General features: G+C 33.3%; 3 protein-coding genes across 7 annotated transcripts; 2 read left to right on the top strand and 1 right to left on the bottom strand.

Annotated features, from left to right (window-relative positions):
* The first annotated feature begins 3,024 nt into the window (after positions 1–3,024).
* Positions 3,025–9,151, top strand: LOC124820481 (poly(ADP-ribose) glycohydrolase 1-like). Its single transcript, XM_047292184.2, has 11 exons — positions 3,025–3,540; positions 3,612–3,794; positions 4,049–4,152; positions 4,422–4,626; positions 4,737–4,841; positions 5,021–5,139; positions 5,666–5,809; positions 6,285–6,378; positions 6,541–6,738; positions 7,791–7,853; positions 8,288–9,151. The coding sequence occupies exons 1-11, from the start codon at positions 3,304–3,306 to the stop codon at positions 8,456–8,458; spliced, it is 1,623 nt and encodes a 540-aa protein (XP_047148140.2). The 5' UTR covers positions 3,025–3,303; the 3' UTR covers positions 8,459–9,151.
* A 1,009-nt stretch (positions 9,152–10,160) lies between these two features.
* On the bottom strand, positions 10,161–15,657 carry DPB (Transcription factor DP). Of its 3 annotated transcripts, none has more exons than XM_047292175.2 (10): positions 15,510–15,657; positions 14,604–14,962; positions 13,463–13,539; positions 13,054–13,097; positions 12,536–12,598; positions 12,305–12,451; positions 12,119–12,187; positions 11,866–11,964; positions 11,095–11,165; positions 10,161–10,809 (listed from the first exon to the last, which is right to left on the bottom strand). In XM_047292175.2, the coding sequence occupies exons 2-10, from the start codon at positions 14,822–14,824 to the stop codon at positions 10,578–10,580; spliced, it is 1,023 nt and encodes a 340-aa protein (XP_047148131.2). In that variant the 5' UTR covers positions 14,825–14,962; positions 15,510–15,657; the 3' UTR covers positions 10,161–10,577. The 3 variants fall into 3 exon arrangements, with proteins under 3 accessions (XP_047148131.2, XP_047148130.2, XP_087956265.1); XM_047292174.2 differs by having other exon boundaries at positions 13,463–13,542; positions 15,510–15,656; XM_088100139.1 differs by having other exon boundaries at positions 13,463–13,542; positions 14,604–14,923; positions 15,510–15,612.
* Positions 15,658–15,765: 108 nt separating this feature from the next.
* On the top strand, positions 15,766–22,517 carry LOC124820479 (Homeodomain-like superfamily protein). 3 transcript variants are annotated; one of them, XM_088100137.1, is made up of 17 exons: positions 15,766–15,897; positions 16,834–16,962; positions 17,070–17,395; positions 17,485–17,551; positions 17,860–17,951; positions 18,046–18,112; positions 18,199–18,575; positions 18,650–18,716; positions 18,913–19,127; positions 19,230–19,403; positions 19,516–19,921; positions 20,000–20,100; positions 20,212–20,255; positions 21,190–21,385; positions 21,479–21,623; positions 21,791–21,879; positions 22,179–22,517. In XM_088100137.1, exons 2-17 carry the CDS (start codon positions 16,917–16,919, stop codon positions 22,320–22,322), a joined length of 2,556 nt encoding a protein of 851 aa, XP_087956263.1. In that variant the 5' UTR covers positions 15,766–15,897; positions 16,834–16,916; the 3' UTR covers positions 22,323–22,517. The 3 variants fall into 3 exon arrangements, with proteins under 3 accessions (XP_087956263.1, XP_087956264.1, XP_087956262.1); XM_088100138.1 differs by lacking the exon at positions 15,766–15,897 and adding an exon at positions 16,562–16,727 and having other exon boundaries at positions 17,070–17,386; XM_088100136.1 differs by lacking the exon at positions 15,766–15,897 and adding an exon at positions 16,563–16,727.
* The last annotated feature ends 535 nt before the right edge of the window (positions 22,518–23,052 follow it).

Consider the following 23,052-nt stretch of genomic DNA (forward strand, 5'->3'; position numbering starts at 1 on the left):
CTTTTTCTGCATTCCTTTCGCTAGAGATTTTTTATATTATTTTCTCTTATACTTCCGTATAAAATAAAGATATAAATATTTATATTATTTTCTCTTATATATAAATTGAATGGTACACGAGTAATCGTACATACAACAAAGTATTAGTTATATATTTTCATTTTACAATATTTATGATGTAGTTGTTGTGTATATATTTTTTGTTATTTTTTTAAATTATTAAAATAGAGAAAATTTTAAAAAGTTACAATCATATGTGGAAACTAACAAATACTGTTTTAAGTTGACTAAAATCCTACAAGTTCAGTTTTAATAATAATTATGATAACGAAAGTAAAGTATTTATAAAGTTTTAATATTTTGAGTTTTATAAACAAGCAAGAGCTTTCTATAAACATCATTATAGTACAACATATACCACAGATTTATGACATTGTCTTATTCACAAATTCATGAAAATAGAAATTACCTATAATAACGTGGTCCCTATTCCATTCCATTTCTCATTTATCACATTTCTTATTCACAAATATATGTGAATATAAATCACTTGTAATTAGGTGGACCTATCCCACCCCATTTCATTTCATGCAGCTGGATACATAAAACAGCTTCTACGTCTGCTGCAACCACCCCGTTTCATTATTTATCCATTTTGAATTTTTTTTTTATAAATTTAATATGTTAATTCGTCCCATTGTAGGTATATTTTTCAAATAAAATAACGTTTAAATACAAATTTGTTTCGAGTATGGCTCAAAAATCACAATTAAACACTTTTTTACATTTTTCTTCTACTCCATCTTTTAAGTCTCAAATCAGTTATATCCGTTTATCACATTAAAATTTTTAATTCCTAATAAATATAATTATTTATCTCCTTATTTTATCTCTATATTTATAAATTTTGAAATGAAATTTTAAAACACTGGTACCAAGCAAACACTTGGTTGGTAGTCACTTGACATTAGAAACCACCTTTCAATGTTTTTATGAAAACGTTAACCGTCTTATCAATGATACATCGGTCCGTCATACGATACAAAATTTTTTAACAATATTTTAGTATAAATATTAAATCTTTATTAACTTTAAAGTATATCAGGAAAATAAATAAAAATAATAACGAATCAACAAAAAATATAAAAAAAATGCTGCCGAAATTATTGTTAAAGAATTTATGTTCAAATAATTTTTTCATTTTTTCAGTACCATCTCATTCTCTTGAAAATTTTCAATAAGGTTTTTATTTGTTTTAAAATATTTATAAATAGAACCTTTTAATTAATTGATTCTCACACAGTTAGTTGTGAAATAAAAATGGATCACATGCATGGATAGTGACATTATTTTTTTCTCTTGTTTTATTATTTTTCTTCCTTTTCATTTTCCCTTGTTTTTTTTTTTTCGTTTTCAAATTCTACGACACAAATCGTTCACAGTAAGAGGTAAGTAGGCGAGATTTCAAACGTGTGACCCATCTTTGGTCAAACACTGTTCATCCAAAGCTTCCTTCTCTGCGACATCGCCTTTAACTATTCTAACAAACATGCCCAAGTTTGAGAAAAGTCCAAGAATATTTAATATTAGTTTTATCATCAAATACTTAGTTATTATATATTATTCATCTTTTTCATTCATATTTAATATACTTACCTTTTCAGTTCAATCTCTGCATGATCTCAAAAAGTGGTTGTTCAGATTGATGTACATTTCAATTCATTTAAATAGTTTAAAACATTATTAATAAAATATTATATAATCAATAAAATGAAACAATTAAAAAAAATTATATAAAAACATCCGTAAAGTTATCAAAAATATAATTATAAATCAAGTTTTTATATACACAACTCTAATCTAAAATTTTATCTACACGTTTACAAAATATTTCTTCAAAACAATAAAAAAATTAATTATCCTAAAATATAGTTACAACTCTTGTCACCTAAAACTTATTTCATTGTATTACCACCTTTGCTCGCACTAATCAGATCATTATTTCAAAAAGAAATAAACAAACATCACATAAAGAAAACATAAAAGGTTAAATTATAATATTATGAAAGTATCAAATAATGCAAATGATGTATTACACAATTTACTTTCAAGTAAATCAAATACATACATATAGATAAATCTTAAACTTGATCATTCGGATATGTATATTGATATCAAATTATGACAAATCATATATTTGTAGTGGTGGAAAAATTAAGTCTTCTAAACTACACAAGATTAATCATTCTATTACATAATCTCTTTTCCTACATGAGATAAATGATTATTAGAACATCACTCTTCCAATATGAAAAAACTTGTGACCACTTGAAAGTGGTAACATAATTGTTTGAAAGAGATTTGATTTTGTTTATGTGAATGAATCTAACAACTAAATCACTAATTCTTGTAAATAATTTTGTAACTTTTTCCAATTTTCTAATTTTAAAAACACAAAAAATTCATATCAAATTCATATATATATATATATATATATATATATATATATATAATAATAATAATTTGTCACCTGGTTTAAAATATGAGTATGTCACCTCATTGTCATAATTAGCCTAATTTAATGATAATAATTGAAGTATTTTTAAAGAACACAAAGACTCAATTAAAAAAAACTTATTTGAAATTATTAAGAATGATTAAACTTTTTTTATGTTTTTGACGGATTTTAAAATATATAAAAGGTTAACTGTACGGAAAAATAAACACTCCTCCAATCCAACAACTTCGTGACCTAATTTTGAACATTAATCACACTTGGGGGCTTTGAACGAAAATTATAATAAAAGAATAAACTTCACAACATTTAAAAAAAAATGAAATATATAAAAAATAAAATTGAAAGAAAAAAAATTGATTTGTCGAAAGTCAAAATTGGCTAAAATAGTTTGGTAAAAATGAAAAATAATCAATACATTTATTTATTGGAGTAGAGTGTTAATTCAGAATTTAAACATGCGTATTGCTTTCTGCACCACGGTATCTTTTTTCTTCCTGCACCCTATCTACCATAGATGAACCTTTTACATTTATGGATGACACTTTTACATTTTTGACTTTAATTTAACCCTAATCTTTTAACAGTTTAATCTTCGTCCCCAAACTGCAACCACATTTCCTTGAAGCTCTGACCGTCGGTGAGGTGCATCTCCGGTTGACTGTGTCAGTTCCTTGCAAGTTGAGGGCTTCGTTTTCTGCAGCGGAGAAGAAAGCCGTGGCCGGCGTGTGTCGGAGCAGAGGGCAGCGGCAGTGGCTTGCTTCTGGCGTCGGCGCAGAGAGCAGAGAATGGAAGAAAGTGAAGAGTTGCAATCGATTCTGCCGTATCTACCACTTCTCATGCGTTCTTCTTCTCTGTTTTGGCCATCCCAAGCGGTGGAAACGCTCAGAGAACTTGGAGGCGGCCGAGTTGACTCGGGCCACCTTTTGTTCCAGGCTATTTCTGACCTCAGAAAAGCTCTTTCTCTCTCTTCCCAACCCTTGTCCCCTTCCACTTTGCTTGGATACGAACTCTTCTTCGACGAGGTAACGCTGCTTTTCTTCCTCACCTTTCAATTTCATCATTTCAATTGAGTACATTCATGGATTTGTTTCAGGTTATGTCCCGAGAGGAATCTAGGAAGTGGTTTCAGGAGGTGGTTCCGGTATTGGGCAATCTGCTCTTGAGATTGCCCTCTTTGTTGGAAACACATTATCAAAACCCTCGTAATTCTATGCGCAGAACAATTGCTCTTCGCTTATTGGATTCGCAGCAACGGGGGATAATCTTCCTTAGCCAGGTAACACTTTACTGCTACTGATATTGTTATTGCCATTGATTTGAGGCGGTCAACGCTGTCACAGCTTTTGCTTGCATGACTAAAGTTGCTTCTCCTGGCATGCCAATTTATTGTGTGATACTTGATTGTGGTATGCGTGCATGCATACCGGGGATGGTTAACATTACCAATCTCTACTGCCATGCGATCTTATTGTATGATGCATGATTGACGAAGATGATTGTGTAACATATTACCAATTTCTTGCTTTTCAGGAGTTGATTGCTGCCCTTCTTGGCTGCTCATTCTTTTGTCTATTCCCAGTCAAAGACAGATATGTGAATCATCTTCCTATGATCAACTTTGATGAATTGTTTGCGTAAGAAACTTTAGCCATATATATTTATGTTTTTTTACCTCCCAAGTATTCGTACCAACCTATTCAGTTGCTTGTTTTAGTCTTAATTTAGATATCCCAGTGGTGTCAACATGCTGTGGCACTTGATGTATCTTAGATGCGTGCTTGTGTGTGAGAGTGCCTGTGGGAGTATGAAAGAGTGAGAGAGCAAGAATTGATATTGGTCTATTCTGTATGAAAGAGTTATTTTCTTATTTCATACGCCGTTATTATAATTTGTATGTTTTCAGGAGTCTGTATGAAGATTACAGTCAAAAACAGGAAAATAAGATTTGGTGCATCATTCACTATTTTCAAAGGATAAGTTCTAAAATGCCTATGGGTACTGTCTCATTTGAGCGAAAAACACTTCACTTAAAAAATGATTATACTCACATTTCTTGCCCAGATGCCAACTTTTGGAGCACTTCTACTGTACCTCTATGCAGATTTGAGGTAATTGAAGGAAATTTATTTGAAACTTTTAAAAATGAATATATTTTAGTATTTATTTTTAAATTATCCATTTGGTTTTGTAATAGGTAATCCTTTGGCATTTTCAATAGGTTCACAATTCAGGGCTCATAGAAGATCAATCAAGTGAAGCTGTTGAAGTCGATTTTGCAAATAAATATCTTGGGGGAGGAGCTCTTGGTAGGGGGTGTGTACAGGTACAATATGTTTTTATTTCCACCTTAGTTCTTGGTATAAGTACATTCGTGCAGCCTTTGTGTACATATTGTATTTATCACCTTCCTTCATATTTTAGATTGTTGAGATATTTTCTTTTGTCACATGAACAATTGTTCTACTGATGTTTGATAAATTTGGTTGTAAATGTATGATATAGGAGGAAATCCGTTTTATGGTCAGTCCAGAATTGATTGCTGGGATCCTTTTCTTGCCAGCCATGGAAGATAACGAGGCTATAGAAATTGTTGGTGTGGAAAGGTTCTCAAGTTATACAGGGTTAGTGCTACTTAATGGATATGAACTTGTATAAGATATTGTTATTGTTAATGTCTACTACTAGGTTTATTTACTTAAAAAAATTGATGGGAAAATTTTTTCAATTTCTATTTGAGTATGGAGGAAAAAAAACATGTTTATTGATTCTTATGCTTTGCATGGTGAATTTTTTCGTGTTGTTGTCATTCTCTGTCAATGTTGGCCAATAGTTTGCTGTAGCTTGAAAGATTTAAATTCTGTGTTTATTTTTTCTTCTCCTTGTTTGTTTGCACACTTGCGTATGACACATTTTTTTTACTAGAGTTTATATCATAGCAAGAACGTGGATATTTGTTCATTTTACTTTTAATTTGTTATTATGTATAATATACAATATGCATATGATAGGGTGCACTAAATTTAAAAAAAAAAATACTTATTTTGATATGATGTCAATTAAAGTTTTTCAGCTGTATACTTTACTCACTTATAATTAGTGGGTGCTTTCTCCATATTCTAATGGTGATATTATTTCCTTATTCTTTAGGTATGCATCATCATTTCGATTTTCTGGTGATTATGTGGATGAAAGGGAAGTAGACGCTCTTGGAAGAAGGAAAACCAGGATTGTTGCAATCGATGCATTATGTAGCCCAGGGATGAGACAGTACAGGACGAATTTTCTCCTCCGGTCTGTTAGTATTGGTTTATGGGGCTACTGCATTTATGGATGCAAAATCACAGTTACTTATGGACTATTGGAATATACGAAAATCAAATTTATAATCTTAAATTCATATGTTTGATATTTGCACTTTGAAATTTGCAATTGTTTATAAAAGGTGTGTTTTACATGCATGCATTCCGTGCAAGGTGGAAATACTTTCGAGAGTTGCCTTTAGTTTCTTTTTCTCATTCCTTTTGAACAAAGTGCATGTTTTACTACACAGAGTAGCTATTGTAGTATCCATAATATTTGTTTCTTCATGAAAAAAACTTTTTCTTTATGTTAGCTCAGTTTTATGCCCCAAAATGAAGAGATTTTGATAAAGGAGTTACTGGGATAATTATTCCTGACTTAGTAATAATTTACCCTTTAAGTATTTAACTCTGTTCAAAGTACTTAAGTAAAATAAAATCTAAACTGAACATGTTCATTTTTGCAGTGAGATCAATAAAGCATTCTGTGGTTTTCTGTACCAATGTGAATATCAACTATATCAGAAAAAATTGCAAGAGAATGGATGTTCATCTTCACTGGTTGGTCTTTTCCGATGTTTTTTTCCTGCAAACAATGATACTGTATTAGTGGATTTAGGTCAAGAACATTTATTTATTTATTAGGATTCAAGTATCCATATCTGCCATCTATCTCCTTTGGTCTTTGTTCAATTATCTTTTTTGAACACTTTTTTTTCACAGTTTGATGCTGCCACCTCAACATCTATGGAAACAAGTGATGGAAAAATTTCAAATCACAAAACTACAAATTCTCAAAACGATTACCAGTGCATGGATCAGGTTGATAACATTGGGGTTGCAACTGGAAACTGGGGATGTGGCGCCTTTGGAGGAGATCCTGAAGTAAAGACCATAATTCAGTGGCTTGCAGCTTCTCAGGTAATTTTATATTTTTAGCCTTCACTGTGAGTGTTCTGAATTCATTACGTTAAACTACTTATTTTCCCTGTTATTTTTCAGTAAGAGTTGAAATATTTGCTAGGGTAAGGTGGGCATTTAGAAATTCTTCTACCCCTAGTTATCCATGCTCTGTTATATACTACTGTTTTGGTCCTTTTGTGTGGTAAATTTGTTTATACGTTCTTGTTGTAAAAGTTGTGGCCATACACCTCATGTTTGATTTAACTAGTTTCTGTATTTGATTTCTTTCTCTTTTTTAAATGATCAATGCGATTGAAGTATTGAAATTTTGATAGCTGAAGGATCACAAAAATCATCATATTGACAAAAGGTTAATGAAAATGAGTTATTGGAAATTGACTCAACAAAATAAGGTTGTGATTAATTATGCTAACTATTTGTTGATACATGAAACTATGTGATTTAAGGCTTGGTAGGCTGGAGAAAAATTGAAAAGAATGAAAAACTGTATTGATATTAATTGAGATGTATTACAATGTAATCAATTTAACAATGTATTATCGGGTTTGATATGTTCAGAAAGCCTAGAACACTAGCCCTTATTTCCAGTGATCAGAATCAGCTAATAAGGGAAACAAATCATGAAATAAGGAAATACAATAAATCTTAAGATATAATGAGGAAACTAAAGCTATATAATAACATAAGGAAATATTGTAGCAAATCCCAGAGATGATGACAGAAGCCAATCCTAGAGGATAATATAGATATTTTAGGATACAGTCTGATATTTTCTATCGCCATTTCATAAATAGTTTTAAACTTATTTCTCAAAAGAAAAGGAAAAGGAGCATGAAATGCAGACAGACAAAAGGGTGGTTGGGCATGGAAGCTTGTTTTGTGTGGATTACTCAAACTATTGATGGTTTTGTGTAGTGAGGATTTGATGATTAAGATGAGCTGGTGAGGAATTAGGTCAAACGTGTGGCGGATAAATCATACTCTGTAATTCTGTTTACCTGTGAATTATATGCTTGAAAACCAATTTTGTCTTGGTTCTTTCCTAACAGGCTGTAAGACCTTTCATAGCATACTACACATTTGGCTTGGAGGCATTACAGAGCCTAGATGAGGTAATTTGGTCTTCCTTTTGTGGTAACACCATCGATTCTACGGTAGATGGCTTCCTGATAAGCATCTGCATTGAAATGTGTCATCTGTCTTCCTTATTTCACGTTTAAATATAGATTCAACAACACCCCCTCCCCCCAACCCCCCTCAATGATATTTGCATTCAGCACTTCTGATGTGATCTGGATTGACTGACCTAGGCCTAGATTTGAAGATTTGCATTAATTGAAGTTTCATCTGGTTCACTGTTTGTTTGACAAATATGCATATCCCATTATCTTCATTGCTTCGTTCCTAACTCATTTCATTGTAATTAGTGGTGATGCTGTCCACGAGTCAATTATCTTCATCTATCCAACTACCACGAGGATTCCCACTCAATTTGGACTTGTCTTTGACAATTTCTCACTAGGTACTTTGATTGATGTTGTGGCAGGTTGCTCATTGGATTTTGTCACAGAGATGGACAGTTGGGGACCTGTGGAACATGTTAGTTGAGTACTCAACAAGTAGATCCAAAGGAGAAACCAATGTGGGTTTCCTTCACTGGCTCCTGCCATCAATACATGGCCATGGTACTGGGATGGATTTGTCAAATCTAGCTTAATCTTCTGTTGTCGAACGTCTCTCTCCTTTGCCAATGCATGTTCTGATTGTTCTCACTTTGAAGAAGGAGCTGTGAAGAGGAATAATTTTTTTAAGATTTTATGTCCAATGAAGGAAAGGTACAAGGCAACCTTTGTTGATCTGAGTCCTCTGGTGAAGGAAATATCATTGTTGGTGGCAGATATACGTTTTACTTGAATAGTCTGCACTCTGCAGCGGCCATATTCTTATCTCTTATCTTGATCAGAGGATTCCAAACTTTTTCTTTCGAAGTGATTCAGCCATATACTTTTATTATGACCGCAGCTGCACTGGTAGTGAGGTGTACTGAAGCAGAATGATTTTTGGTAATGAAAGCGGAAAGCAAAACACCGGTAGGGGGAATTCATCCATCAAACTTGAGGAGGATTGCTACTAACAAGCTTTGCTGGGACACATGTTTCTATTTAGCCCTCGAGAATTTGTCCACTCAGTTTCTCTGAATGAATGTGATGCATCTATATAAGTGTGATTTCCTTTGTTATACACATGTTTCTATTTTTCCTTTTGATTACATGTTGAATCTCAACTTTTATTCTATCATGTCAGTAACAACAAAAGAAAAAGAAAGTAGTGTAGAAAAACTGTCACTCTACTACAAATTTGTGTACACTACTAGTTCTTAATGTATAATAATATATGATGGAATTCTTCATATTTTGATGTTTATAATTTATGTTCCTATTTTTAACTTGATTACATTTTAAAATCTCAGTTTTGAATTTCAAAATTATTATTTTGTTATGTATGTAACAATATAAGTAAAAAGAAAAATGGCGGAGAAAAATAAGCACTTAGATAAAAATATTAGTATTCCACTCCGTAAAATTATTTGCTTCTGTTTTTTTTTACATAGATATCCAGTCTATATTGCTTTCTTAATATTTTTTTATTTAAATCATAGATTACACATTAAATATATAAAATAGTAATATATATATATATTAAAATTTCTTATTAAAATAGAATAACAAAAACAAAACTTGAATATAAAGAGTATTATCTCATTTATTACTCTATTGTTGTGATGATAAACCAATTTAGGAAAATATTTACAATAACATAACATTCGTAACAATATAACAATTAGACGTATATAATATACAATTTTTATTTTATTTTATAAAATTTATGTTAGACATACTTTGAATTATATAATCTTATCTAGATTAACATGTCATATTTTAACTCTCATTTGTCATCCCATCTTTAGGAAAATACAAAACAAACTCTCTTAAAATTTAGCCAAACGAAAATATAAATTTGTAAACAAGTTCTAATGATACCATGAAGAAATTCAAACTATTGAAACTCATGTCTTCTATCAATCTCCAAATTGGCAAATTTATTTGCATAATAATTTTTTTTATGGAAAATGTGGGATATTTTGAACTCCATAATGTTAGAATTATGTGCATTTCCGCCATCAAAGTGATCGTGGAACAATTTGAGAAAATGAAAGAGTTTGACAAATTCAGTATAATCACATTTCAACCGTGAGATGTGTTGGTGAGGTAAGAACGGAGTGACTGGGAGTTTTGAGCATGCAAGGGAATCGATTCATGGCCAAAGAGCGCGAAAGAATAGATTTTTGCATGATCAATATGTATTACGGCATTTTTCTCGGAATACAAATAACAGTGCATGAAGGTGACGCAAGTAACACAGACCAAAATATCATACAATGCATTCGCCAAAATATCAAGATTGACATATGAAGGGATAATTTACACAAAATCTGAGTATTCCAAACTTAATCCTGGGCTGATGTATTGCATTCCATGATCGCTATGGACTAGTACAAACCAATTCTTCTATTATAAGTACAAGAGGGCAAATAAAAAAAAAATATGGGGAAAATAAGTTAAGGTCTAAGGTAGTAAATAACGGATATGGTTAGGAAAGAATTTGCCAAGATCATCTCAGAAGAATATAGACTCAAGCAGATCAGTTCGCTTCTAACCTACTGAGTGAATTGGCTGTACTAATAAATTATTATAAAGGACAACTAATTAACGACAAATTACTTTACAAAATATACAAACATGCTTAAATAAGGCAATGCAGTTCAAAATTGCAGATCAATGCTCGTTCTTAACTCTTGCCTTCAATATTCCAGGGAGTGGTGGAGATGAAGGAGGTCTCGCAGGAGGGTTTGAAACTGAACTAGGAATCTGTGCATGATACAAACTAGACATACTAGAACCTTCCCCGCCATCTGGAGGATTGTCTGGTTTGTTGTCATTCTGAGATCTCTCACAAAATTTCATTGCCTTGAGAACATAGTTATCATCATGCAGCTCAAAGGGAGTGCTATAGAGAAAGAATGAGCAAATAGAAAGTAAGCATACATAAACGAATATTTTGAATTATAGAAAGTTATAACAGAGATGATACAGAAATGACTCATGGATTTATAAATAAATAAATGACATGGATTTCCCAATGCTGCCTGTGTTTGTCCACAATAGTATGCACGTATGATTGAATGTATAATACAAGAGAATTAGGATCGCATTCAGGACAGCAAATGGGGTAAGATGACATGATGACATTACTCGAAGAGAAAAAAAAGTCGTGTAATAAAAGCCTTCTTACCTATTGAAATCAAAATGCACAAGCTGCATATCTTCTGATATTTCTACTTCAACAGTTGCGTGGGGGCGTGTCTACAATCCCGAATAACATTAATTAATAACATGTTTGAGTAAACAACTTAATTGAGTACTTATCCACAAGCTTAAACAAAACGAAAATATTATATTAAGTTTTTCCTTGAAACTTACAAGTTAAAAAGTGCTGAAAGGAAGTTCATAGGCTCAAATTAGTTTCACAAAACCACCATAAACTAGAAGTTAGTTATCCAACAAATCATTGCAGTTTGCAATTGGGTGCTCTACATATATTTCTTTAGTTAGTTATTTTCTTGCTTAAGGGTGAGCTGGATCTTCCTAAACCTTCGTAGTCACTTGTAAATCTTGTATAGATATCCATAAGCCTAGAGCAGAAAAAGTGACTAACTTAACCTGAGAAAAGCGAAAAATGGAATAAATATTATTAATAACCCTAGCAACTACATTTATTTTCAAATGACAAAGTCTAACAAATGTTCATAACAATGGTGAAAAAAAAATATTCTACTTAATTTACCCAAAAAGCAGAACTGAGGTCTCATCTGATAGATCACTTGTAATTTAAACTTTAGGCATTAAGCCAACATATTAAGTGAACGGTGACCAGGTATATCAGACTTAAGACCAAGGAGATATAAGCATAGGCATTATCTAACAAATATAAGATCCAAAGGGGAAAAATTACAAACAATTTCTAGTGGACAAAATAACCAAATGACAGAACATCATAGCATACCTGCACCAGAATGAAGGGTAAAGATACACCTCCATTGGGAGCATTCCCGGAGCTATATAATTGCTCATTTCGTTCTATAAGTTTCTGGAGACCTATGTACTTCATAAATTAATACAAAAGTTAGCAAACAGAAATAATCATTATGGACAAAAATCCATAGGGCCTTCTTACAAAACAGTTGCAAATTTCAAAAAGTAAACTAGGCACAGGAGTTCAAACCCAGACTAAATCCACTATTGATAGCGGTCCTTACTTGATCCTCCAGTTCTTGCAAATAGGATGCTTTCTTTTCAATTCTATTCCTTAGCCCAAGACGTTCATTCTGTTGAATGGATTATGAGTTAAAATTCTAATTTTTTTTTTGTATTATTTAGAATAACAGAGAGCATCACCGTAAATCATGTACCAAAAATAAAACAACTGAATATAGTTTACAAACCTTTAGATCTTCAATATCGCTTAGACTTGTGCGAGGAAGACCCTTCCATTGTATTTCCTTTTTATCCTTAGAAATAATATCCATTGCCATTAGAACATTCAAAGCATCATACACCCTCCGACGGATGTTTTTCTCGTCATATTGTTGCTGTCAAATGTTAACCCGAAAACATCAAGTTCATAATATTTATCTTTACACTCAGTCTGAAAGAATTTATACAAAAGAAAAAACCTGATCAGGAGTTGAAGCACCATTGCTTGGATCAGCAAATTCAGCTACAAGTTCATCAGCTACCTGAATACAAGCACAATCCACATCAAATTTATAAAAATAAAGAATATGTTCATTTGAGGAATTCAAACCAAAATTTGAGACACGATGAATTACAAATGTGACATTGAAACACCATATAAACAGACAGTAGTTCTTGAAGAATTCTCAATAACATCATATAGACATCTAAGAAGCCAAAGGCTACGACTCATATAGATCATGGTTATGCTGGATAAAAGTCCTTTACAAACCAACATTCAATTTTTCAATGCATACAATTTAAATTGGGTACAAAACATTAGAACTAGAAACATAAACATGGTAGTGCAAATGCATTGACAAAAATATATTAAGAAATTAATTGCAAAAATGCAGAAGCTATGGTAAGCATTCATTATACGTGCATATGGCATATAAAACTGAATCCAAAATTTAATTCCAGTTTAGCACAAACTGACTTAGAGTAACTAGCTGACCTCATTGTAAGTTGTTCTCCCCTTGCTTTCTACCTTCTCACAGACTGAACAGCCAATCAATGAGAAACAAAACCAGTAAGGAAATATACAATCACCATGTCCTAAAAAAATATGACAAGCTAAGGAACACAATGAACTAAAATACCACAAATGCAGATCGAGTTAATGTATCTTTGGAAAGAGATTATTTCCGAAGAGGGAACGGGGGTGGGGAATCATTTATATTAAAAAAGTTCTCTGAAAAACCCGGTAAAAAGCAGTTATTTTTACAAAATAAATTAAACCAAACACTTATCATAGTCTGCACAGCTTGTTATATGCATCTTTGAAAGGCCAAAGCTATAAACTAGAAAAGGTCAAAATACCTTTTCATTAAAGAGAAAATGTCATATGGGATTAGGTTAAAGACCTTTCATACTAAATTGGCGGAGACCTCTTCCACTCTTGTCACCACCAACAGTGCGTTGGCCCCTCTTTTTCTTCTTGCTACTGGTTAAGAGGACACAATAGGTAAGAATAACAGTATATAATGGTATTCTGAGACCACAGGCACGAGCAAGTAATAGATACGACTTCATGCATACATAATTCAAAAAGTATTTAGTGGATAAAGTGTTAACATTACCAACTGCCCAAAAAGCCCCAAGTTAAGTATAAATACACTTTTATATTCCTTTATATGACTCTAAACAAACCTACGATTATTTCACTGTCTACTCAGGATAAGACAAAACAAAAACCCATCATACCAGGAGACATAGGCAATGGAAAATTAAAAAAAGAAAAAGAAAAAAAAACTATGAAATGTAGGATCACAATACAACAATACACACTATATTGCATCAACAACAGAAATCCTCAATCAATTTTGGATGACTATACAGGATGTCGTATGTGGCAACAACTAACAAAAAAAAAAGATGACAATTGAGTGTCACAAAAGTAAAACTACACAATCAGACACGACATGCATCAAGAATCAAGAACTTTATGCATAACATTTCCTCACATTTATACATCTAAAAAGACCACTGCAAAAGCCTTGAGCTCATACAGGGTTTGTTCTTCAAAATGCAATTGTAAAGGAAGACAAGTCTTTAGATGGGCCATAGATACAGACAGAAAAAAAAATCACATGAGAATGGATTTAGGGCATACAAGAAAAATGAAAAATACAAGAAGCAGATGAAATTATTAGGGCATAAAAGAAAACCATCTAATTTTTCATTTAAGATTGCAAACAAATGGAAAATTTGACAACATTTTTCCCACTCTTATCCCTCACGCGGATTAAAAAGATATTTCATGACTATCTAACAAATGAGTGATTGTTTTAACTATTTTCCTTTTCCAATCTGACTTTTACGATGTTTGTCTTCATAAGTATTTAAAAATTGTTTGCTGAAAAATTATCCAAATCCATGTTTATTTGAAATGGTACATTCATGAGAAATGTCAAAACTCACAAACTTCAAACGAAATGGCATCTGCTCCACAGCACATCACATAATTATACATTTCTACAAGCTCAAAGGGCAATGGGAACTCACGCAACTGCACCCTGTGATCCAGCGTCATCACCATGTATGTCAAGATTATTTAACCTCAGAAAGGTGTTATCACTAGCTGGTGTTGCCATTGTCTGCTCACTCCGGCTGGATGGTGACCCAACACTTCTGCTAGTTGACATTGATTGACCTGAGATAGTTCCACGGCATGGCAGCTCCTCCTCCTCCTCCTCTCGAAATGTTTGCCGGGGTTGTGTTCCCATGTTGGTAAGTTGCTTACCCCAGGCCTGAAAATAACTTACCACTGGAAACTGAATTCAACTCAACAGAGTTTCCAGGTGAAGCTGAACTGGTCAGTGTTTCTGAACAAACCAATAGTGTTTTCAGATCAGCCCAAGATACTGTGTAACAATAACAGGGGTGAAAGAAGTTAATCCAGCATCCATCAAATTACAAGCACAAAACGTACACACAAACCATCAACCGATTTCACACATACTGCAAACTTACTGCAAACTAATTGGTGTAACTGTAAAAAAGATAAACCATGAGAAGTTGCATTTGTTCAATTGATTTGTACAGCAAAGAAAAAGACAAGAAGAGAAAATAAAAGCGTTCGATAAGACAACACTTCAAAGATAGACTAAAATTAAATTAGTAAAACAAAAGTATTGTAAGTAATAACACTCAAACAATTGTGCTAAGACCTAACGTGTGAACCCTGCACTGGATTCAAACCTGTCCAAATAGTAAAACACCCTTTTTCCAATTCTCAATTTTGTAAAGCGTTATATGATAAGAGAACGAATCTGAGAAATTGAAAAAGCCATAATTGATAAAACGAGGAAAACAAAAATTGACAAATTAAGCGCTCCTAGAAGTCAGTTATCAACACCGAAGCAATCAGACGAATAGAAAGTTCCACAAATTGAAGCTACAAATACTCACCAAAGACTCTCAGCAGTGTCCCTCAGAGTCAGAGAAGACCTAAAGTTAAAGATGAAGGAGAACCCAAAGAGAGGGACCACCTCAACAAATCTTTGCGTGTGCGAGTGAGAAAGAAAAAGGATACTAGCATGCTTAGGTTTTAACATGTTCTAAAACTTACCGGTCCGGTTCAGTAAACCGGTCCATTATAAAAAAAAAATCCACGGGAATTTTTTAAATAGCCAATAAATATATTTTTTTATTGAATCCAAAGCCTAAGCGAAAAGAGACTTAAGATTTGTTTTCTGACTCTCAACGCTTGCCCTAAGAGAAGGTGCTGCCACCGCAGAGAGACGAGAGCACCGTCGCCGGCAGCGCCGAAACCCATTATTCAAAATGAACACCTCCGGTAACGTATTTTATAGTTGATTTCTGGTTTTTTCACTCGATTTTTCCTTCGAGAATACTATTATCAATGGTTGATTTCTGATCTTTGAATGAACGGTGTAACGAAATCTTTCATGTATGCTTTATTTGGCAAAACAACATGATTAATTTGTGGAGTGGCACTGTTATGAAAAGAGTTTAGTTTGAGTTGAATGCAGAGCATGGAGGGAAAATGAATGTGCTTATTACAGTTTATGAACTGATCTTGGAAATCTTTGAGTATAAGTATTTATTCTAGTAATAATAATTTATTTAAGTTTTGATTTAAGATTTTGATTTTTTTAATTATTGATATTTTTAAAAATTGTCAAAAGTTTCTTTTTTTTTTGGAAAACAAAGACGATAACTTTATTGTTTTTATTTTCAAGTTAAATTTTTTTTTTCTCTTTTAATTTTTAAGTTTATGTTTTTTAGACTTTAATTAACGGGTTTTGTATTTTATATAAATGTTATGGTTTTTAATATTTAAACAGTTCCTACGGCGTCGTTTTACTTCGAACGCACTGTAATCTTATTGGGCCTGAATGGGGTGTGGCCCAATTCCCGGACGTGATCGTCCACTGGTATACACGAGTTGATAGTTAAAAAATGCAGTCTTGGATACGCACATAAATATATCAAACTGTTTTCTCAAACCGTATTGTTGTTTCTTCTTTTCTTCTTGTCTTCTCATACTCTTCTTTCTCTCTACCAAGTTTGTTGTATCATGGATAGATTATATAGAGATAGATAGGTCCAACTTTCATCGAAAAGATTCCGTTGTATGCGATTAAAGCGCAATATTACATTGATGTAAATTGTGAACTATATATTGTTGGTCACCCAAGTTTAATTCTTGAGTAATGTTATGAATTGCAATTCGGTAACATAATCTAAATTCTTAATCTTCTGCTTTCAGGAAATTTCTTATTTGGTTCAAGATTTGGGTTTGTTGCATTCTAGGGTGCCTATGCTTCTGCACTCGACCTGATTCATTGCCTCATGGATCCTTTTGATGATCTTCTACCTGAGGCTCCTGTTGCACGCAGTAAGTGCTTCACTGCATTGATTCTGGGAAAGCTTTCTTTTTTCTTTCTCTTTTTTATCTTTTTAATTCCCGTGCTTATGTCAAGTGGCTGTTATTTTCTTTTGTAGTTCGGCCGGGTGCCAAGTTTGCTCCGAAGGCCAAAGCGAAACAGCGGCCACGAAAGGAAGTACCTTCGTCGGAACATGCCACCTCATCTAAAGATGCTGGGAATGAATGTCAAAATGTAGGTCCTTCCACGCTAAATGTGCCAGCGAAAGAATATGTGGGATTCATTCATCATACGCAGGTACAATTTCCAAATTCTGAAAGTGGAAATCCTGAACAAGTTAGTGTGGAGGGAGATAGTGCAGCCTTGGTGGACGGTTCCACAATCACAGCATCTGATATTGGTGCTGGTCAGAATTCTACAAACTTCTTAGAATCAGTATGTGAGGTAAACGTCATTTGTATTGATGATTTTATTGATTCAATATTATCTGTTATATCTAACCTCATTTTCTTTAAATTCTTTTTCAATTTTAGGCTGGTCCAACAGATTTTGACGGGGACTCAGTCACTAACTTCGTTTCTGAAACCAACCTCAACAATGGTAAGTTATGTGTTTACATTGATTGTCTGTGTGAAACCACTTTTCTTCATCTCAGACCTGTATATGTCAGTGTGAGTCATCGCTAGAATTAAATTTGGTATGATTCATCTTCTGTCTATCGTGTGGTTTAGGCACAACACAACCCTTTCACCCTGCTAATGTTGTAGAAAATAAATTGAATATTTTGGCTGCTCCATTTTCAAGTTGCTCAGCCATAGATAGGATGAAGGAACCCCCTAAAAATTGGGAAGGTTCATTTCTTGATATCAACAAATATTTGGAACTTATTGACAACTCATTGCAATTAGGCACGGATTTGGGCTTCGAAAGTGTTTCAGCTAATAAAGTTGCAATAACTCAGACAGTTGATTCAAAGTCAAACATTGGGAAAGAACCAGAGGTAGATTTTTTTTTTTTTTTTAATTTTTGGTCTTTTTTCTGTTTAATTCCAGTGCTTAAGATGGGTGTGATCAACTTATGGAGATACTTTTCAGGTAGTATCTGCAGAGATTGAATTGGATCCTTTCAGTGACATCCTCCCTGATCTTCCTGCTAGGAATGGTTAGTGATATTGATGATTTTGTAAATAGGTGAATATGCTTTCCTATCACAGAAAAGATGAGCTATCTGTATTATTTTTATTGTAGTTCATAAATTTAAACCCAAGATCAAGCCACGACCTAGAGTAGGCAATATGCCGGCTTCTGCTTCATCTGATGTTATGATGGAAAAATCTGTTGAGTTGCCTACTTCATACTCAACGGACTTTCAATCTTTTCAGTCTACTAGTGTACTAAACCAATCAACCAGTTTACCTTTGCCAACGTCAGAGATTCTTAGGAAGACTTATATGCCCGATAAGTTTGGTAACACAAGCTCAAATGTTTCAATATCTGAAGACAGTAAGAGCTTGGCAGCAGCAATTCCTTCCCAATTGGATTCCCTAAATGCTATGCTTTCAGGGGACGCAGTTCATAATGGTACTAGAGATTGGCCTTCTACCTTTGGTAAATCATCTGGAGAGGTAATGAAAGAATTAATATCTGTTGCTTTTCTATTTCATTAAATTGCTAAACGTTATAGATTTTGTACATGAAGGCTGCAGACATTTTTTCTGGGTTGGAATCCCTTGATGACTTTCTCACCCAAGCTACTACTGATACAGGTGAGTCACTATATTCCTTTTCATTTACCAAATTTCGTCAACTCTCTCGTTATTCTTCTTCACTAGAACTTTCAAGAGCATCACTTGTATTGTTGCCTTTATATCTCAATGTTTTGGTTAACTGGCTTCCAGCCAACTATAACTTGTAAGTATGTGACAATGGGTTTATTCAGTGGTGATTGTAAAACTTGTGTAGGAAAACCGGCTCTTCATTCTTTCAATGAGAAGGGTGCAGAGGAAAATTTTGTCACACCTGTTTGTAGTTCTATTAACTCCTTTACGGAATGTGATAATACCCAAGTTCAAGGATGTCCTGAATATCTTACACCGCAAGATCCAGTAACCTTCAATGAAGCTACTGATATCAATGAGAGTGACACTCACACTAAGAATAGAATGTCGGAAACAGAGGTGAAGATTATGTGATTACAGGCATATGACAATTGTCTGTTTGTGTGAAATACTTAATTGACTTTCTTATTTAATAATCTTGATTATTGTTATTGGTATCAGGAAATTGAGGACCTGAATCCCGCCTATCCAAGAGATGATGGTTTTGATTATCAATCCATGAAATCTAGTGAAGATCCAACTTATGGAATTCCAGTGCATGAAGACTTGACAAATGCTGCTGACAGTTCCACATTGGCTGATTTTTTGCATGCAAATGATTCAAGGGAAAAAGAAGTAAATATTGTTTACTTTGACTTCTCTCTCCTTTTCTTTTTTCATTTTTCTAAGTTGTAAATCTAATTATATATACTTTTTATTTTTCTAATTTTTGTATCATACTTGTCAGGTTGCTAATCAAAGGAAAAGGGATGGCTCAGACTCATGTTCTCTGAGGAAGATCAAAAGATCTTCTATTTCTGGTGAGGAGGATAATGGTGGTAAAACCTCAAGGCAGCGGAGAAAACTAGCAGCATGTAAACCTGGAAACAGCTCATTGAATGAGGATGTTGAAGATGATAATGACATTGATCCTCCTTATCATTCTAATGAACATGAACTTCAAGAAAATGATGATGACTATGAAGTTGATCATTCATCCAAGAAGAAGAGAGGATCAAAGAGTTCACAGAAGAAATCTGTGGCCAAAAGTGGAAAAACGTCTCGAAGGCGTAAGAAGGCTGATGATGATCTACAAAAAACTAAGGAACCTCCAAAAAAGTTCTCTCATTCAACCCGACGAAAGAAAAGATGTGGTAGAAATCACTATATTGTTTGTTTTTAAGTTTCATCCTTGGGGATATACTTGTGTTGAAGTTTTTTCTCTTTCATAGTGGACAAGGCTCTGCTGGAAATTCCTGAGGATGAACTTGATCCTCGAACATTGCCTATAAAAGATATTATTTTACTTGCAGAACACAGGGAGCGGCAAGCGGTGTGTATACTTTATTCTATTTCAACTTCTTACAATTGTTAGTTTCATAGTTGTTAGTATGGCCCCGTGACTTGAATTTTCACCAACTGTTCCGTTTATTTTCCTATTTAGAAAAAAGATGCGATGACTTCAAATATGTCTCCCTCCAATCAAAGGTACTCACCTCTAGTAAGAGTTTGCATTTTATTTAATTTTCTGGTCAATATTTATCTTTACTTGAAAATAGTATAGTATAATTATATTGTTAAATAAACTTATTTTGAAAAATAAACTGATCCAAGCATCCTATTTACTGCAACGTCTCTCTAATTCTTACATACTATTATTCTTTTGAGAAATGGGATATTCGAAAAAGTTGAGAAACTTGTTCAATAAAGGTATTTTATGTTCCTTTTTTACCTTAGAGGCATGTGAGTGCCCTGCACAAAATCCATAATGTAGCTTGAATTATATCTTCTCTCTTTCAATGATTATATGAATTGCTTTGCCATTTTGTCCTAATGGGTTGAATGAATGAATTGTCATTCTGTCAGTAAACTGCTTGATTTCTATTGTTACTTGTGTTGGCTACTGTTGGGCCAAGAGTCATGGAGGTAGAAGTGATTGTGGACCTTTTTCCATTAGTCCATGATGATGGGAGGATGAGCTGGAGGTTGAGGAAATAAGGGGGGAGATACTTTACATTTTTTGTGTAATGGTATTCATCAAAGTACTTAATTGTGGACCTTTTTCCATTAGTCCATGATGATGGGAGGATGAGCTGGAGGTTGAGGAAATAAGGGGGAGATACTTTACATTTTTTGTGTAATGGTATTCATCAAAGTACTTAATTGTTTTGGTTGACATTCAGTATTTGAGAACAAAAGGGAAAAGTCAAACATTGTATAAAAATGCACTGCATATTATCCTCTGGCCGATGTTACTTATTATTTTCTCTTGATGCCTTGTGGACTAGTAAATGAATTTCAGCTTGCAAAATACTTATCTCCAGTGGATGGAGATTCTGATAGACCACTGTTTTTATTATTGTCTCCGGAGTCACATAAGGACTAGTAAATAAATTTTGTTTTGCATAATATTTATGTGCAGTGGTGGAGATTCTCTTCATGGGGCTGGTGCATATAATGAACAGGAGTTCTCAGGTTCAGAAGATGGTGGAGACCCATATGATGATCAAGACAATGAAAGGATTGATTCAACTCCCGTTCTATACAATTACCATACTTTCATGGAAAAGACACCTAGGGGGAAATGGTCAAAACAAGATACCGAACTGTTTTATGAGGTATTTCTGTAATTCGCACAAGATGTCTGACATTATTATGTCTCTTAAACAATACAGTAAATTACCTAATTCTTTTTCATTATTTTGACATAGGCTATTAGGGAGTTGGGTACAGATTTTTCTATGATACAACAGCTTTTCCCTGATAAAACCCGCCGTCAAATTAAGTTGAAATACAAGAAGGAAGAGCGGGAGCATTATTTACGGTTAAGAGACGCTATACATAACCGTGCAAAAGGTTTTACTGTTTAATTGCTATTGTTCTGCGCTGTTCTCTGATAGATTAATTGTGTTTATTGTTGAAGCAGTCTAGTAACGATCCTCAAGATTATTTCTATAACTTGTCATGACAAATATAATTTTAGAATGGTTAGCCTTAACGCTATTCAATACTCTTTCTTGTAGATCATTCTCATTATAATTTGTTGATTGAACGATTGCAACAATCTTCCACCAAGGCAGAGGAGGTTATGGACCTGGCAACAGGAACTAATGTATGCAATTTTTGCCTCTCCAATTTATACTCTGATATCACCGTTTTTGGTGCACATAGTTTATGATTTCAGTGGCGAATTTATCGGTGAAATATTCTTAACCGCATGTTTTCCTGAGGAAGGTGGAACGTAGCAAGTCCATTGATAAAACTTAACATTTTTACTTGGTTCTGGCTTTCATTTCCTAAATAAGTTTCTGTGAGGGTTAAAGCTATTTCTTCTCTATTCATAAGGTCCATGCTCTGATATTTCCTAATTGGCCCTGCTGATTTCCACAAATTGTTTTATCTTAAATGAAGGAAGAGGTTGTGGAGGCTGCAACAATTAAGCATGATGTGGATGTTAAAGAACAGGAAGTTTCTGCGGCAGTTCAGAGTCCAGAGGAATATGATGACAGTGAGGATGACTCTCTAAAATGGTCTCAGTATAAAAGTCTCTATTAGGGACAGAATGAAAGTAAATCACTTTTATCTCATTTTATTTTCAGAATAGGTAGTGCGAAATTCTTTTACTTGCTCAAAATTTGTGAAATTATTCATTTAACCGTCCTCTGCTACCATTGTCCAGCAGGGCCTCTTTTCAATTTTGTATGTAATAATGTACAATTTATCTATGAAAAACGTATCGTTAATTTGTAATCAACGTTCTAGCTCATCGATTTCTTTTATATTGTGTTATTTGTTCTTGGATAAGCGGAGAATCAGTCTCTAAGATTGGGTATGACGCTGGAGGATAACTAATCTAGCAATTATGCTTATCAGTTAATTTTAAACAATGCTTTAATAAATTTTAAAATTCCTTGAAAGTTTTGATAAATTTTGAAATTTGTTAAAGATTTCGAAATTTGATTAGTCAACAAATTTCAAAATTTATTAAAGTTTTCGAAAAGTATTTTAAACAAATTTTGAAATCCATTAAAACTTTTGAATTTTTTTTAATAAATTTCAAAATACGTTGGAAAATGACATTTAATATTTTAATTGATGATCATTATTTTCTATAGGTCAAAAATTTTATTTGAGGGCTATGTCTAATTTTACTCAACTTAACAATATATATCAGTTGCGTTATTTAGTTTTATAAATAGAATATAAAAAAATATTATTTTGTTTTTATGTTCATGCGTAACGAATTAATGAATCAGAGTTGTAGAGTCAGAAATTTGGAAAAAAA

The sequence above is a fragment of the Vigna umbellata genome, chromosome 10 (assembly GCF_029865625.1).
Source record: "Vigna umbellata cultivar VRB3 chromosome 10, Vumbellata_1.0, whole genome shotgun sequence".
In the NCBI taxonomy this organism is placed as follows: domain Eukaryota; kingdom Viridiplantae; phylum Streptophyta; class Magnoliopsida; order Fabales; family Fabaceae; genus Vigna; species Vigna umbellata.

Bases quoted from the DNA above. Each gene is read 5' to 3' on its own strand.
- LOC124820481 (XM_047292184.2), top strand. From the start codon at position 3,304: ATGGAAGAAAGTGAAGAGTTGCAATCGATTCTGCCGTATCTACCACTT. The intron at 5,810-6,284 runs GTCTGTTAGTAT...TCATTTTTGCAG, and splicing joins AGGACGAATTTTCTCCTCCG to TGAGATCAATAAAGCATTCT. The intron at 6,739-7,790 runs GTAATTTTATAT...CTTTCCTAACAG, and splicing joins AGTGGCTTGCAGCTTCTCAG to GCTGTAAGACCTTTCATAGC.
- DPB (XM_047292174.2), bottom strand. From the start codon at position 14,824: ATGGGAACACAACCCCGGCAAACATTTCGAGAGGAGGAGGAGGAGGAG. The intron at 13,543-14,603 runs GTGAGTTCCCAT...CCTCTTAACCAG, and splicing joins GGATCACAGGGTGCAGTTGC to TAGCAAGAAGAAAAAGAGGG. The intron at 10,810-11,094 runs GTAAGAAGGCTT...CTTTCTCTATAG, and splicing joins GTGCATTTTGATTTCAATAG to CACTCCCTTTGAGCTGCATG.
- LOC124820479 (XM_088100137.1), top strand. From the start codon at position 16,917: ATGGATCCTTTTGATGATCTTCTACCTGAGGCTCCTGTTGCACGCA. The intron at 18,717-18,912 runs GTGAGTCACTAT...AAACTTGTGTAG, and splicing joins CCAAGCTACTACTGATACAG to GAAAACCGGCTCTTCATTCT. The intron at 19,404-19,515 runs GTAAATATTGTT...CATACTTGTCAG, and splicing joins ATGATTCAAGGGAAAAAGAA to GTTGCTAATCAAAGGAAAAG.